The following is a 12750-nucleotide window of genomic DNA, read 5'->3' as shown; positions in this document are numbered from 1 at the left end:
ATTTTCAATCCTGATCCTTCCAGTTTCCTTCCCCATAGTTACAGGGCAGAGTTTGTAGATCTCCGTTGTTGATACCGGGGCAGCTGCCCAAATTGCCATTAGCAGGGAGGTAGACGGGGTGTGGTTGGAAATCAGATCCTCTTGGGAAGAGTTTCATGAGAGAGCAGAGAGTACCTCCTACATGTAACTAACCTCCTGGATGGATCAGTATCTTGTGGCTTTCTGCTCATGCCTTACTTTATTGTAGAAGGTGGTGAAGTCGGATTTTAGAGCAGGGAAGAGGTTGGGAGGGGGAAGCGTTTGGCACGAAGACAACTGAGGTGCCAGAAATCCATCAGGGAAAGATGAGGAGCACTGCTGAACGTATCCATTTTACATCATGCAAGACATTAGGAGGTGGGATCATGCCTGAAATAGCAAGGAGCTGCCTGTATGTGGTGGTCCAGAAGGTCTTTTTCAGTGCCATGGTTGTGCAGTAGTAAAATACCCTCTCCAACACATCCTGGATGTCAGGGCTGTTTTCTGACAGGAGAAAGATGGGAGGTGGGAGTGGGGGGGTGGGAATTATTTGCCCCCAAACTGGGCCTCTAAGAGATACACATGGAAGTCTGAGCCTGTAGCCCTAGGCTCCCTCTATAGTCAATGGAGAGAAATAAACATCTTGGGATGATTCATGTTATCCTGAGATAGGTGTCTAAGATAGGTCAGAAGAATTGCTCTCTGGAGATGCTGATTGCTCTCCAGTGACTACAAAGGGAGCCTGGGGTGACAAGCTCAGACTTTGACATCTACCTTTGGTAGATGAGATCAGGACTATCAGAGAGCCCGTGGAGAGAGATTCTTACGACACAGCAAGAAAAAGGGATGGAGGAGACTTGTGGCTCCCAGGTATTATAAATGAATCTAAAAGTCTTGTTCTGGTCTTGCTAAACCCAGGGGAAAAAAAATCTCACATGGATTTCGCTGGACTCAAGATGAAGTTTCTCAGCCACAGTATTAACAGGGACAAAAGACTCAGCCCATGCACACAGGTAATATTTAGCTTTCTGATGGCAGACAAGGCACGGGCCTCATCCCCCAAAGATCTAGAGTCCAAAATAAGCTTATCTGCAAAATAAAACTAGCCCAAAATAAGCCTGAGTGCAAAGGTAACAGTGCCCAGCATCCCATATGAAACTGGAGGTGACTTGAACCCCACAAGCCAGACAAATGCCTGCTCTGCCCTTCATGTGGTCCCTGGGAGCAGAAGCCTTCTCACTGAGAGCTGAATTCTCCCAGTGATTGGTGGAAAGATGGAGAAACTTCAGGGTGTGAATAACTGAATCCTAACTATATATCAGATGATATACAGGACCAGAGGACCCCAAAATCAAGTGGAACTCCCTTGACCAGAGCAGAGCCACTGAAATGCTCAGAGGGCTGAGCAGCTCCCTGGGAAGCCAGGCTGAGGGATTGGGGTTGTTCAGCCTGGAGAAGAGGAGGCTCCCAGGTGAGCTCAGAGCAACCTTCCAATATCTGAAGGGGCTCCAAGAAAGCTGGGGGAGGGCTTTGGACACGGGGGGGTAGGGAGAGGACAAGGGAAAGAGGTAAAAACCTGAAGAGGAGAAATTTAGGTTGGACATTAGGAAGAAATTCTTTAATTTGAGGGTGCTGAGCCCCTGGAACAGGTTGCCCAAGGAATTTGTGGCTGCCCCATCCCTGGAAATGTTGAAGACCAGGTTGGATGGGGCTTGGAGCAACCTGGGCTGGTGGGAGGTGTCCCTGCCCATGGCAGGGGGTTGGAACTGGATGAGCTTTGAGGGCCCTTCCAACCCAAACCATTCTATAATTCTGTGACCTGTCTTGCTGTCTGGCATAATGGACCCAACTTTTGCTGACCTGCTCTTCTGCAGGCCTCATCTTCAACTTTTCATCAAATATAATTAGGAATTAAAATTCTCTGTTCTAGAAGAGTTATTCTGAATCTAGCAGAGAGAGATGTAGTGGCTGGTTGTCAACACCAGAACCACGTTACAGCAGACAGGAGACTTGTAAAAGAGGAAGTGAACAGTTTCTTGGTGGTGTGTCAAGGCAAGGTGTCCTTGGGGAAAAGATGTCATAGTCCAACCTAGATTTTGGTTTCATTCCAGAAGTCTTGAGGTCAAATTCTGCAGTCTGCCTCATGCAAGAAGTCTGCAGGGAGGTTCAGGGACCCAGAGATCTCAAACTTCTTCCGGTAACAAACTGTTAGTGCTGCCTTTTCCATTGCCAGGTGGCCTTCAAAGAGATTATTTGGCATCATTGTTTGAAAGACACTCTGCCATGTCTAGGAGACTTTGTTATCTGCAGGAACATCATGAATGAAGGTAACAAAATTCTTTGGGCTTCATGGTCTCCCTGGAAAGTGTCACAGGGAGATACGACCCCATCCCACCTTGATGTGAGTTGGGAGTGCTGCAAGGCAAGACATCCACCCAGTTTAAGCAGTCAGATGGTTTCAGATACTCTGTATTTCATTCCAAGCTCATCCTCACTCCACAAACAGGTTCTATATAAAAAAGGAAATCTTTTTGCTGGACTGGAGCAGGGAGGAGAACGAAGAGTGGGTCACTCCACTGATTTTGTGGCTCTCATCCTTTGCCTTTGTCCCCAACCAGGACGACCTTCTAGCAGGCCACCAATTCTTTCCGGAATGAATTTATGCCTCTGAACTTCCTCATCACCCATTAGGCTCTCATTTGTCCAGTGGGGAATTTGATAGATGTCCCCAGAGGGCACATCCGACGGGTGCAGACGCTCGATAAAAGCCACGGGATGCTCTGCTCCTTCCAACCCCCCTGGCAGGCCAGCAAACACCCCGACCTCCAAAAAGGGGATGGTGTGGCTTCCCCAGGCTGCACGAGTGTTAAACTCTAATAAACAAGCCCCGTCGGAGAAAGCTGAAAGAATCCAAGCCCTCCCCAACAAAGCATTTAATCCAGTTTGGCGTCACCTTTGACATTATTAGGGATCCCGGTGACCCTAATCCAATCAGATTGATTAACTAAAGCAGAGACCCCATAAGCTGACCCCCCTCTGGCCTCTGCTATTTAGTCCTGACCAAACAGTGGGAGAGTGGTGCTGTATTTACACCACAATGGGTCGGCGCTGAGAACCTGTTTCATTACAGAGAGACTTAAACTCCCATTACTCCATCAATGTATCATTCTTCAATAGTTCATTAAAAGCTGCTCCTCCACAATAACTATTAACCATTTCTCAGCCCAGCTGGCAGGTTTAAAGCCCCAGCCAGTCTTTAGCAGAAGGAGGTGGGAGTGAGTGAAAGAAATAGATAGACAAGGGCTCCCTTTTTAAATTTAAAACGAACTGGGGGTTTAAATAGTTTGAGGTAATTTACTTTTATTGAATAGGGGGAGGAGAGGGAGGAAACTTTTATTTTGACTTAATTATGTGCTGAGGTCCTTTAAAGAGAGAGGGCTGTGATAAGCTTTTATTGTATTACTTCTCTTCAGATGGGTTCATATTTCTGCCCAGAGGAGTTTCAAAGAGAGCTCACACGCTGTTGAGAGACTATAAAACACACCACAACTTAAACACCAACAGCATCCTCAGCCCACAAAACTGGGGCAAAAGACACAATTTCAACTATATGGCACCTCAGCTTAAGATGGAAAATGCCTGCTAGGTTATACCATTCATTTTGTCTTGTCAGTGGTTGCATGTCCCTCTACTACATCCTACCAAGATTTATCCTGTACCTTTTTAAAGACAACTCAAGTGTCTTCCCTCGTCTTTGGGAAGCTGAAAAACATGGAAACTGCCCTACAAATTGCCAAACCTCTCAGGTGAGTGGCTGGGCATGAACTGTGGCTACGGTGATCACTTAAGGTCTTGTGGCTTTGGCCATGTTATATTCCACTGCTTCATGTAATACAGGTGAAGAAACAAGAGAACAATTTTTTTTTTTTTTTTCCCCTCTAGAAATTTCTGTTAGAAAAGCTCAAGTGAAGGGTCCAGTAGTTGAGATCTGAACTTCTGGGAGACTGTAAATTATAGGAATGATAGGAATTATATATCTGTGCATGACAGATAGACAGACAGGTATGTTCAGGCAGAGGAAAATAGATCAAGTTCACTCCTTTTTTTTATACAGTCATCATTTTCTTTGCATTCCCAGTAGTTTAGGGCACCCAAGCCACTCATTGCATAGTGCTTTTGAAGAAAGACCCAAGAGTGGCACCTATCTAAATGCTGCACCATGGAGCTGAACAGCTGCCCACGTTCTCCCAAGACCACAAAGGAGGAGAAAACCCCTTTTCCAACAGTCCTGTAGGAATTTCACTTCCTGCTAATGCCTGAATTGTTCCCCACGTAGCACAGCCCATGGGGGAAGGTGACACTGTACAGTTGTTCCACAGGCAAGGCTGGAACAGCTTGAAGTGAATAGCTGGATGGGATGGGGATTTCTGCTCTTCCTATTTCCTGAGGGATATATGAAGGGGTAGAGGGACATAGGACCAAGCCTATCAAGCATTCCCTTCAAACACAGCAGATCTGGATGCTCTGAACATCACCACTCCCTTGTAGCTGGGCTGATGAATACCATTGCTGTTTAATATGTGGATAAGGAAATGTTAAATAATCTACATGAACACAGTCGTAGCTAAAAGAGGTGAGATTTCTTTCCACAGAGTGCTGATGGGGAAAAAAAAATCCAGTTTTAGAAGAGATACCAGAATGTGGCTCTGAATGGGACCAGAGTCTGGTGACAATTTGGCAATGGTGAAAATCAGCCCAAGCCTAGCCCTGGATTAGCAATGAGACACCAAAGCAACAAGAGCAGCCCAGACAGTGAGACTTGAGCCTAGAAAATATTTCCTGCAGGCATTAAAATCTGCCCTTTTCAAGGAAAGAATTGCAAATAGTTGTGTAAGGCAAAAGGGAACTTCTTTAGTGGCTACACTGCTTTATGCTAAGGGAGGATGATTCAAGGGAGAAGCTGATGTTAGATCTTGGGTGGCTTAAAATCCAACCTGCAAAATCGAATTGTTGGAGTTGTTTGCTTGCTCTCCTTTTCTCCATCTCTCTTTCTGGGTAGGAGCACAAATATGTTCCTACCCCGGGGGATCTGCTGCAGAAGAATGCGACTGAGCTGTTTTTTTGTGTGTTTCTTTTTTTTTTTTCTTCCCCCCCTTTCCTGCTGTAGGTGAAGTAAAACTGAAGGGTGGTTTGATTCTCCCTCAAGGAACAACATTCTTCAGTTATGAAATAGTCCCAACCTTCTTTCCCTCTCTGAACCTGGCTGCTGAAAGCCTCCAGTCCCAAGCAGGGACAGACCCTGGGTATTGACACAACTGGGAGAGAAGAAATTCCAGCTTGTGGAATTCAGGCTCCTCTGAGGAGGTGAGGGTCATTTTCAGGCTCTAATGGCTACAGGAGATGTGGAGCATCTAACCCAAGAGAGCCTGGGAGCAGAAGATGCTGCAGGTGTGCTTGAGGCATAGAATCATAGAATCCTAGAATTGGCTGGGTTGGAAGGGACCTCAGAGCTCATCAAGTCCAACCCTTGATCCACTCCCACTGCAGTTCCCAGCCCATGGCACTGAGTGCCACATCCAGGCTCTTTTGAAATAGCTCCAGGGATGGAGAATCCACCCCTTCCCTGGGCAGCCCATTCCAATGTCTGATCACCCTCTCTGTGAAGAAATTCTTCCTCATCTCCAACCTAACCCTCCCCTGGCAGAGCTGAAGCCCATGGCCTCTTGTCTGACTGATAGAGCCCAACCCCCCCTGGCTCCAACCTCCTTTCAGGGAGTTGGAGAGAGTGATGAGGTCTCCCCTGAGCCTCCTCTTCTCCAGCCTCAACACCCCCAGCTCCCTCAGCCCTTCCTCACAGGACTTGTGCTGGATCCCTTCCCAGCCTCCTTGCTCTTCTCTGGACCTGCTCCAGCACCTCAATCTCTTCCTGAGTTGAGGGTTCCAGAACTGGACACAGGACTTGAGGTGTGGCCTCACCATGATGAGGCAAAGTAAGGATGTGAGCCCAGTAAATGATCTTGGACAAATCACCTTGGGCTTGCGGGCATGGGGAAAAATGCTTAGTTTGGCCCTTATGGCCTAATTCACCTGCTCTGGTCAGCCAGGTGTGATGGAGCCATTAACTGTGGGAAGGAAACATTGCGGGATGACTCTCTGAGATGGGCTTAAATGCACCAGGGGGTGCAGATCTTACAGGTGGAGTTATTTTGAGGTGATCTCTCCCCACTAAACCCAAATAGTGACACTGGGATGGATGTCTCAGTTCCTCATCTTAATTCCATGAGCGTGGAATCACCCGTTCTTCTGCTGGCTGCAGGTGAAATGCCTGGGCTGGGTGGTGGAGGCTCTGCTATCATAGAAATGGAGGTTTTGCTCTCTCTTGGGTGCTGTGTTTTTTGAATTTCATGCAAGAGGAAGTGTCCCAGGTAATGAAGAAGGGGAAGAAAAAAAAAACCAAACAACAAAACCCTGTCTCCAGATGGCAAGCACTGGGAGAATGTGCTCTGAGATGCTCCATCAGGTGCATACAGCAACTCAGGAGAGTGCCTGGAAATATCCCAGGACTCCCTGATGTGCATAGGGGATGGTGATATTCCAGAAAGGAAAGGAAAGAGGAAAGGAAAGAGGAAAGGAAAGGAAAGGAAAGGAAAGGAAAGGAAAGGAAAGGAAAGGAAAGGAAAGGAAAGGAAAGGAAAGGAAAGGAAAGGAAAGGAAAGGAAAGGAAAGGAAAGGAAAGGAAAGGAAAGGAAAGGAAAGGAAAGGAAAGGAAAGGAAAGGAAAGGAAAGGAAAGGAAAGGAAAGGAAAGAAATTAGGAAAGGAAAGGAAAAGAAAGGAAAGGAAAGGAAAGGAAAGGAAAGGAAAGGAAAGGAAAGGAAAGGAAAGGAAAGGAAAGGAAAGGAAAGGAAAGGAAAGGAAAGAAATAGGAAAGAAATTAGGAAAGGAAAGGATAGGAAAGGAAAGGATAGGAAAGGAAAGGAAAGAAATAGGAAAGAAATTAGGAAAGGAAAGGAAAGAAAAGGAAAGGATAGGATAGGAAAGGAAAGGAAAGGAAAGGAAAGGAAAGGAAAGGAATAGGAAAGAAATTAGGAAAGGAAAGAATAGGAAAGGAAAGGAAAGGAAAGGAAAGGAAAGAAATAGGAAAGAAATTAGGAAAGGAAAGGAAAGGAAAGGAAAGGAAAGGAAAGGAAAGGAAAGGAAAGGAAAGGAAAGGAAAGGAAAAAGGAATGGAAAAAGGAATGGAAAAAAGAAAGGAAAAAAGTTGGTGCATTCCTAGGAGAAAGCAGTCATATTCCTGCACAGGACAACTGGAATTACCATCTGAGCAGGAAACAAATGCAAAGTAAATCTTGTCCTCTTGGATGAATTGCTTTGGGCTAAAGGGAAAGGCAGAGCTTGACCCAGAGTTACCAGCAGGAGCAGGCTGGACTTCACATTGCTTACTATAAGGGCAAGGAAGGAGAAAACAGTTCTTACAGGCTAAAATAGACTCAAAAAGAGGACAAGACCAGACACTCAGAATTAGTCAAATGCTTAAATCCACTGCATTCAACAACCTTGGGCAAAACATTTCAAAGAGCACCCACTTATATCAGTGGGTGCTGTATCAGAATTAGCTGCCTGAATTAGCACCTTGTCATAATTTGCCGTGTTCATAATCAATAAAAGCAGAACCATTAATTGATGGCAATTTCCTCAGGCCTTTGATCTTCATTGTGTCCCATTACAGTATCAAAACTGATGTTATCTGGTAAACCCAGCCCCTAGGAACCATCCCCAACAGCCCATCATTTCCCCTCTGCAATCATCAAGAGAGCTGAAAATGTGCCATGAAATGCCACGGCGTCAGAAAAGGAGCCAGACATCCAGCTTGACCACTGGAGACACAATAATCCTTTGTGTTCCTTCCAAGGGGCACAGGATCATCAGATAATTCATGTCAAAAGGGACCCTGGGAGGTCTCTAGTCCAACCCCTTGCTCCAAGCAGCATTGGAGAGGAGCCCACACTCTGTGCACTGTCAAATGGGACACTTCTCAGTTCTGTAGGGTCACCCATACAATCCTGGTAGGGGACTGAGGTATTAACAGTGGTTACCTGGGGTTAGATGTTGGCTCCACACCCTCCTCACACTGAGGAGACACACAGAGACTTGCTGTCCCAATGGGAAAGCTTAATTATCTTCCTGTCTCTACAAAAGGCTCCCTGGGTCAGGTTTGAACTGCTTGGATGGGGTCCCAGACCGAGTGTATTTCCCCTGCCTATGTCACAGGTTTCCTTTAACAAGCTCAAGTCCTATCACCACCAGTGAAACCTTACATGAAACTTCACAAGAAACTTTATCAGAAACACAGGAGGTCCCAGCAGCTTTCTCAAGATCTTTGCTGCTGCTTCACCGTGGACCTTGTTGTTGCCAAACCTCGTGGGGCTGCACTCACCTTTATCCAGCACGGGCCCAAAGATGGCTAAACTGTCATTGACAGTCGTGCAGTTCCACCTCCTGCCTCGAAATTGGTGTTGACACTCCTGGATCCCAATCTTCACCCCTTCTGCCACGCTGGGCATGATCTCCACATAGTTCCGACAGAAGCGAAGCTGCTTGGGTACCAGTCCTGGGATGCTCCCACAAAGGATGGGCTGAGTCCCCAGGGAGGAATACTGGTGACCAATTGCCAAGGACCTGGAAAAAAACCCAGAAAACAGTAAAAAACTCTTGCTCTCAGTCCATCTGTCACTTTTGTTCACAAGACTGGGGAAAGAAAATCAACATCTTCAGTTCCTCTCTAGGTAACAATCATTTCACTCTCATCCCTCCCCACAACAACATCATTTCTCTTCTGGAGTTCTCTACAGGTCCAACAAGCCAAGTAACTCTCCCTTTAGTATCTTCCTTCCCTTTTCTTCACCCTCTTAAATCACAGAATCACAGAATGTTTAGGTTGGAAGAGACCTCCAAGATCATCCAGTCCAATCTTTAGAATTGATGGATTAAAATCTCAATCCATCATTGTTCTGCTCCTTCCCAAAGATGCCCAGCTCATGCAGTGAGTTTCTTTTGCAACCAGAGAGTCAAACCTCTATTTCTGTCTCTTTACACAAGGGCAAGGCAGGTTTTATAGGAAATTTGGGGGCAGAGGAACCCCAGGGATTAGGCAGTCAAAAGCTGCACAAAGTAATAACACCCACACTAGAAGACACCATGCCTCAAGTCCTTTGGAAAGGGACCCCCAAAAAACTGGCACCATCATACAAATCAGCAGTGTGCTTTATCTATTTGTAGCTTCTGGGCACTGTCATAAAGACTCAGCAGTCTGTCCTTTAAGAACTCAAAAACAAAAAATTAAAAAAAAAAATATCCATCTTTGAGCTAAAAGATGTAGCAGTGCAACACAGACTCACTACCACAAGCAGTTAAATTTCCCATGCTCCAGAGGAAAAAGGGTGGACACATTGCTCTGCTGGAACAGGAATAACTTGGGGAAAAACTGTCCTGTGGTTTAATATGGGTCTGATATCACTGCTGTTCTCCTGGGTGGATGGTGGTGCTCATGTTAATAGAAATATTTGTGCATGCAGGTTGGGCCCATGCCTGGCATGTTGATTCCATCCCAGAAAGTGTGGTCTAGAAAAGATCTGGTAATGTTTAGCAAAGCATTTCCACACCTGCTTAATCCAAGCATGTGATTTCCAAAACTTAATACCAAGCTTAATTCTAATTTCTAATGAGGATGGACTTTTTTTTTTTTTTTTTAAGTTATTAAAATACTGCTTGCCTGTGTCTTTCTGCATCTCAGTTTCATAGAATCCCAGAGTGGTTTGGGTTGGAAGGGACCTTCCAGATCTTCTATTTCCAACCCCCCTGCATGGGTAGGGACACCTCCCACCAGACCAAATTGCTCAAGACCTCATCCAACCTGGCCTGGAACACATTTCCACTTTCCCACCAGTTCCAATTTGGGAATTTTCAAAAGCAGGGCTGTGTTTTCACAAAGCTGGCTTTGCTCTACTGTCACAAGGATGTCGAGAACCTGCTTTGACCAATCAACCTGTGAATTGCTTTGGTTAAAGTGAGGAGAATGAAATAAAGAAAACCACAAAAGAAAAAAGAAAAAAAAGAAAAAAACTTGAGGGCAAACTCTGTTCTCATCCAAGTGGAAGTCTGTTGAAAGGAGTGTCCATGGACCATTATGTTGGTTGAAGCCATAGAGACAAACAAGTCAGCTTTGCAGTGAGATCAGCAGATATGCAGCTCATTAGATAGATTTTTTTTAAAGTGTTTTTACTGGTGCTTCTAATAATAACCTTGATTGCTAAAACTGAAGGGATTTTTAGAGTATAATTTCCTTTTCTTCTAATTAAATCTCTTGATTGGCTTTTCTGCTGAGAATTAATGACAAACAGAAACCTGCCTGGGCAATGTGTATTTCTGTTTATGTTCATTTTCTGCACTGTGGTTTTCATTCGGGGAACAGCCTGGTGCATCTGAGTTATCAACAGGCCAGCCAGAGAATAAACCTTAATTTCCTTCTGCTGTGACTAAAGAAGAAAAGTCCAGGGATTTTATCATTGCTGGAATTCACAAGAAACTTTTCCTGGCTTTAGAACTTCTCTAGGCTAGGATGAAAAACTGATGGAAGTGTTTGTTCTTTTTATGGGAGAAAAGTCCTTGCAGCTATTTAGCTCCCTTCTGGGTGGGTTCCCACTCAAGAAGAGACAGAAGTGAAAAGGGGGTGGATATTCAGATGGTGAGGCACCTTCTCAGTGGTTTTGCTACCTGTGCCCAGATAAGGCTTTAAAAATTGGTCCTTTCCAGGCCAGGGAGGCAAAGGGACATCCATTCCTGGATCCCACCTGACTCTAGGTAGCAGTCTAGAACCCAGATGATCAGATCAGCCAAGAGTGTGCCCTCCAGTGAGTGAATTTTCAGTGGACATGTAGGAGGTGTATGGGAAAGCAAATTATTTTCAGGTGATTTCCTAAACTTACTTTTCTCTGTCTAACTCAGTTGAACTTTATGGAGAAGATCAGTTTCACTTCACATCAGAGGATATTTCACCTCACCCCAGGGAGGGAAGATGAGACAAATAGCATGAACTGCCTTCCAGAAGTGCCTTGCTCTTTACATTTCACTAGAAGAGGAACTGTGTTCCCCTTACCTATCTCCTGATGTCTGCAAAGTGGACATCTCCAGTTGATCTTCTCACCCCAACCAGCTTTTATAATCAGTCAGCAGAGAGAACCAGGCCCATTTAGGGCAGGATTCATCTGCCCCATTTGAGTTGTCTGCTTTGGGATGGGGTGAATCATGGCCTTGCCTCTATTGACTGCATTGGCCAGACTATCAAGAGAGTCTGGTGACTGGTTGAGTGGGGTATGTTTGCACACTAAAAGTCTCCAGATGAATCATGCCATGCTCCCAAGCAGTTGGGAGGGCTAAGTTCCTTGGAAAAGTCCCACCCAGGAAAGCTGAGTGCTGTGTTGAAGGCCATGCAAAGAGCTCAGCAGTTGGAAGGGGGCAAGTTCCTGCAGGAGCTTGCAGGTACCCACAGCAGAAGACTGAGGAAAGGATCCAGTTAACTTGTTTTCCCTATCTAAGAAGCTTGATGTGGGTTTTCCTGAGCTTTAGATTAATTCAGGGAACAACTAGGGGTAGAAAAGCACCTGTGAAATGGAGCCCATGCCAAGCCAAAGGGTGTTTTCTCTTTGACTACACCGTGTGCATTTTCATTTCATTGTTTTGTACAAAACACTGGATCACAGTTTCTGACTGTTGAGACAGGCTCCAGAGGACTTGCTGAGTGTGGTGTTGCCCCTGTGGCCTTGTTGGGAATGCAGAATCTTAGGGTGCCACAGCTCCAAATCTCAACCCATTTAACACCCTGAGGACTGGGAACTAGGAGTTACTCATGGGTGCTGACTTCAGGATCTAGGTGGTCCTTGTCTCCACAAGCAATGAGTAGAAATAGATGATTTCATTGAAGCCTCCAGAGAAGAGCATTAATTTAACTGAGACACTCAGTATACACGGAGTCTGGAATGGTTACTTGCAGTTTCTAAAGTTATCTTTGGTGGAAACCTCTGTAGGACTTCCCACCACATCAACTAGAGCCACCAGCACTCTTCCCAAAGCTTTCAAAAGTGCCTCATTTAGTTCTCACCAAAGTAAAGAATCCCCTGAGATAGAATCCACCTGCTGGAGGTTCCATCCACCATGTCATGAAGCCAGAAGGATGTTCATAACCTATTGCAATAGGACATGGATGAAGTTTTAGGATTCCCATCTCATAAAATTTAGTCTATGTGAACGACCAAACTCATGCCTGAGTTTTGGTTTTTTTGGGTTTTTTCACCGGTTACAGCAGAGGCAGAGTGAAAACACCAATCACAGGAAGAGGAGTTTAGAGGTTGGTGCCCTCAACCATTCGTTTCCGTTGCTGGGAAGATCATCCAAGATTAAAAAAAAAAATAATCATAAACCCATGGAGAAATACTTTTAATTGCTTTTCACACTGCTCCCTTCTCAATACAGCAGGGAAACAGTCACACCTTGCTTTGATCTGTGTTACAGTCTGGGAAGTTTAATCTGCAAAAGACAATCTCCAGAACAAGAGCCTTGTTCTCAAGGCGTCATCGGGCGCTGAGACAGAGCAATGCAAATTTGGCATTTCATGGAGGAGTCTGGAGTCACTTGACTTTCAGCTGAAGATACAGGATGGAATCTCCAATCAGCTCTCC

The 12750-nt window shown here is 45.4% G+C and overlaps 1 protein-coding gene across 2 annotated transcripts in view; it reads right to left on the bottom strand.

The window, feature by feature from the left end:
* WNT3A (Wnt family member 3A) overlaps positions 1 to 12750 on the bottom strand; it is a 102039-nt gene that overhangs the window by 37396 nt on the left and 51893 nt on the right. For both annotated transcript variants that reach the window (XM_071734592.1, XM_071734593.1), the window contains exon 2: positions 8454 to 8695. In XM_071734592.1, coding sequence (XP_071590693.1) covers positions 8454 to 8695 — 242 coding nt within the window. The remainder of the gene's footprint in view (positions 1 to 8453; positions 8696 to 12750) is intronic.

This window comes from Heliangelus exortis, chromosome 2, assembly GCF_036169615.1.
Source record: "Heliangelus exortis chromosome 2, bHelExo1.hap1, whole genome shotgun sequence".
NCBI classification, from domain to species: Eukaryota; Metazoa; Chordata; class Aves; order Apodiformes; family Trochilidae; genus Heliangelus; species Heliangelus exortis.
The sequence above is the reverse complement of the archived record's forward strand: the minus strand, read 5'-3'. Positions and strand labels throughout refer to the sequence as shown.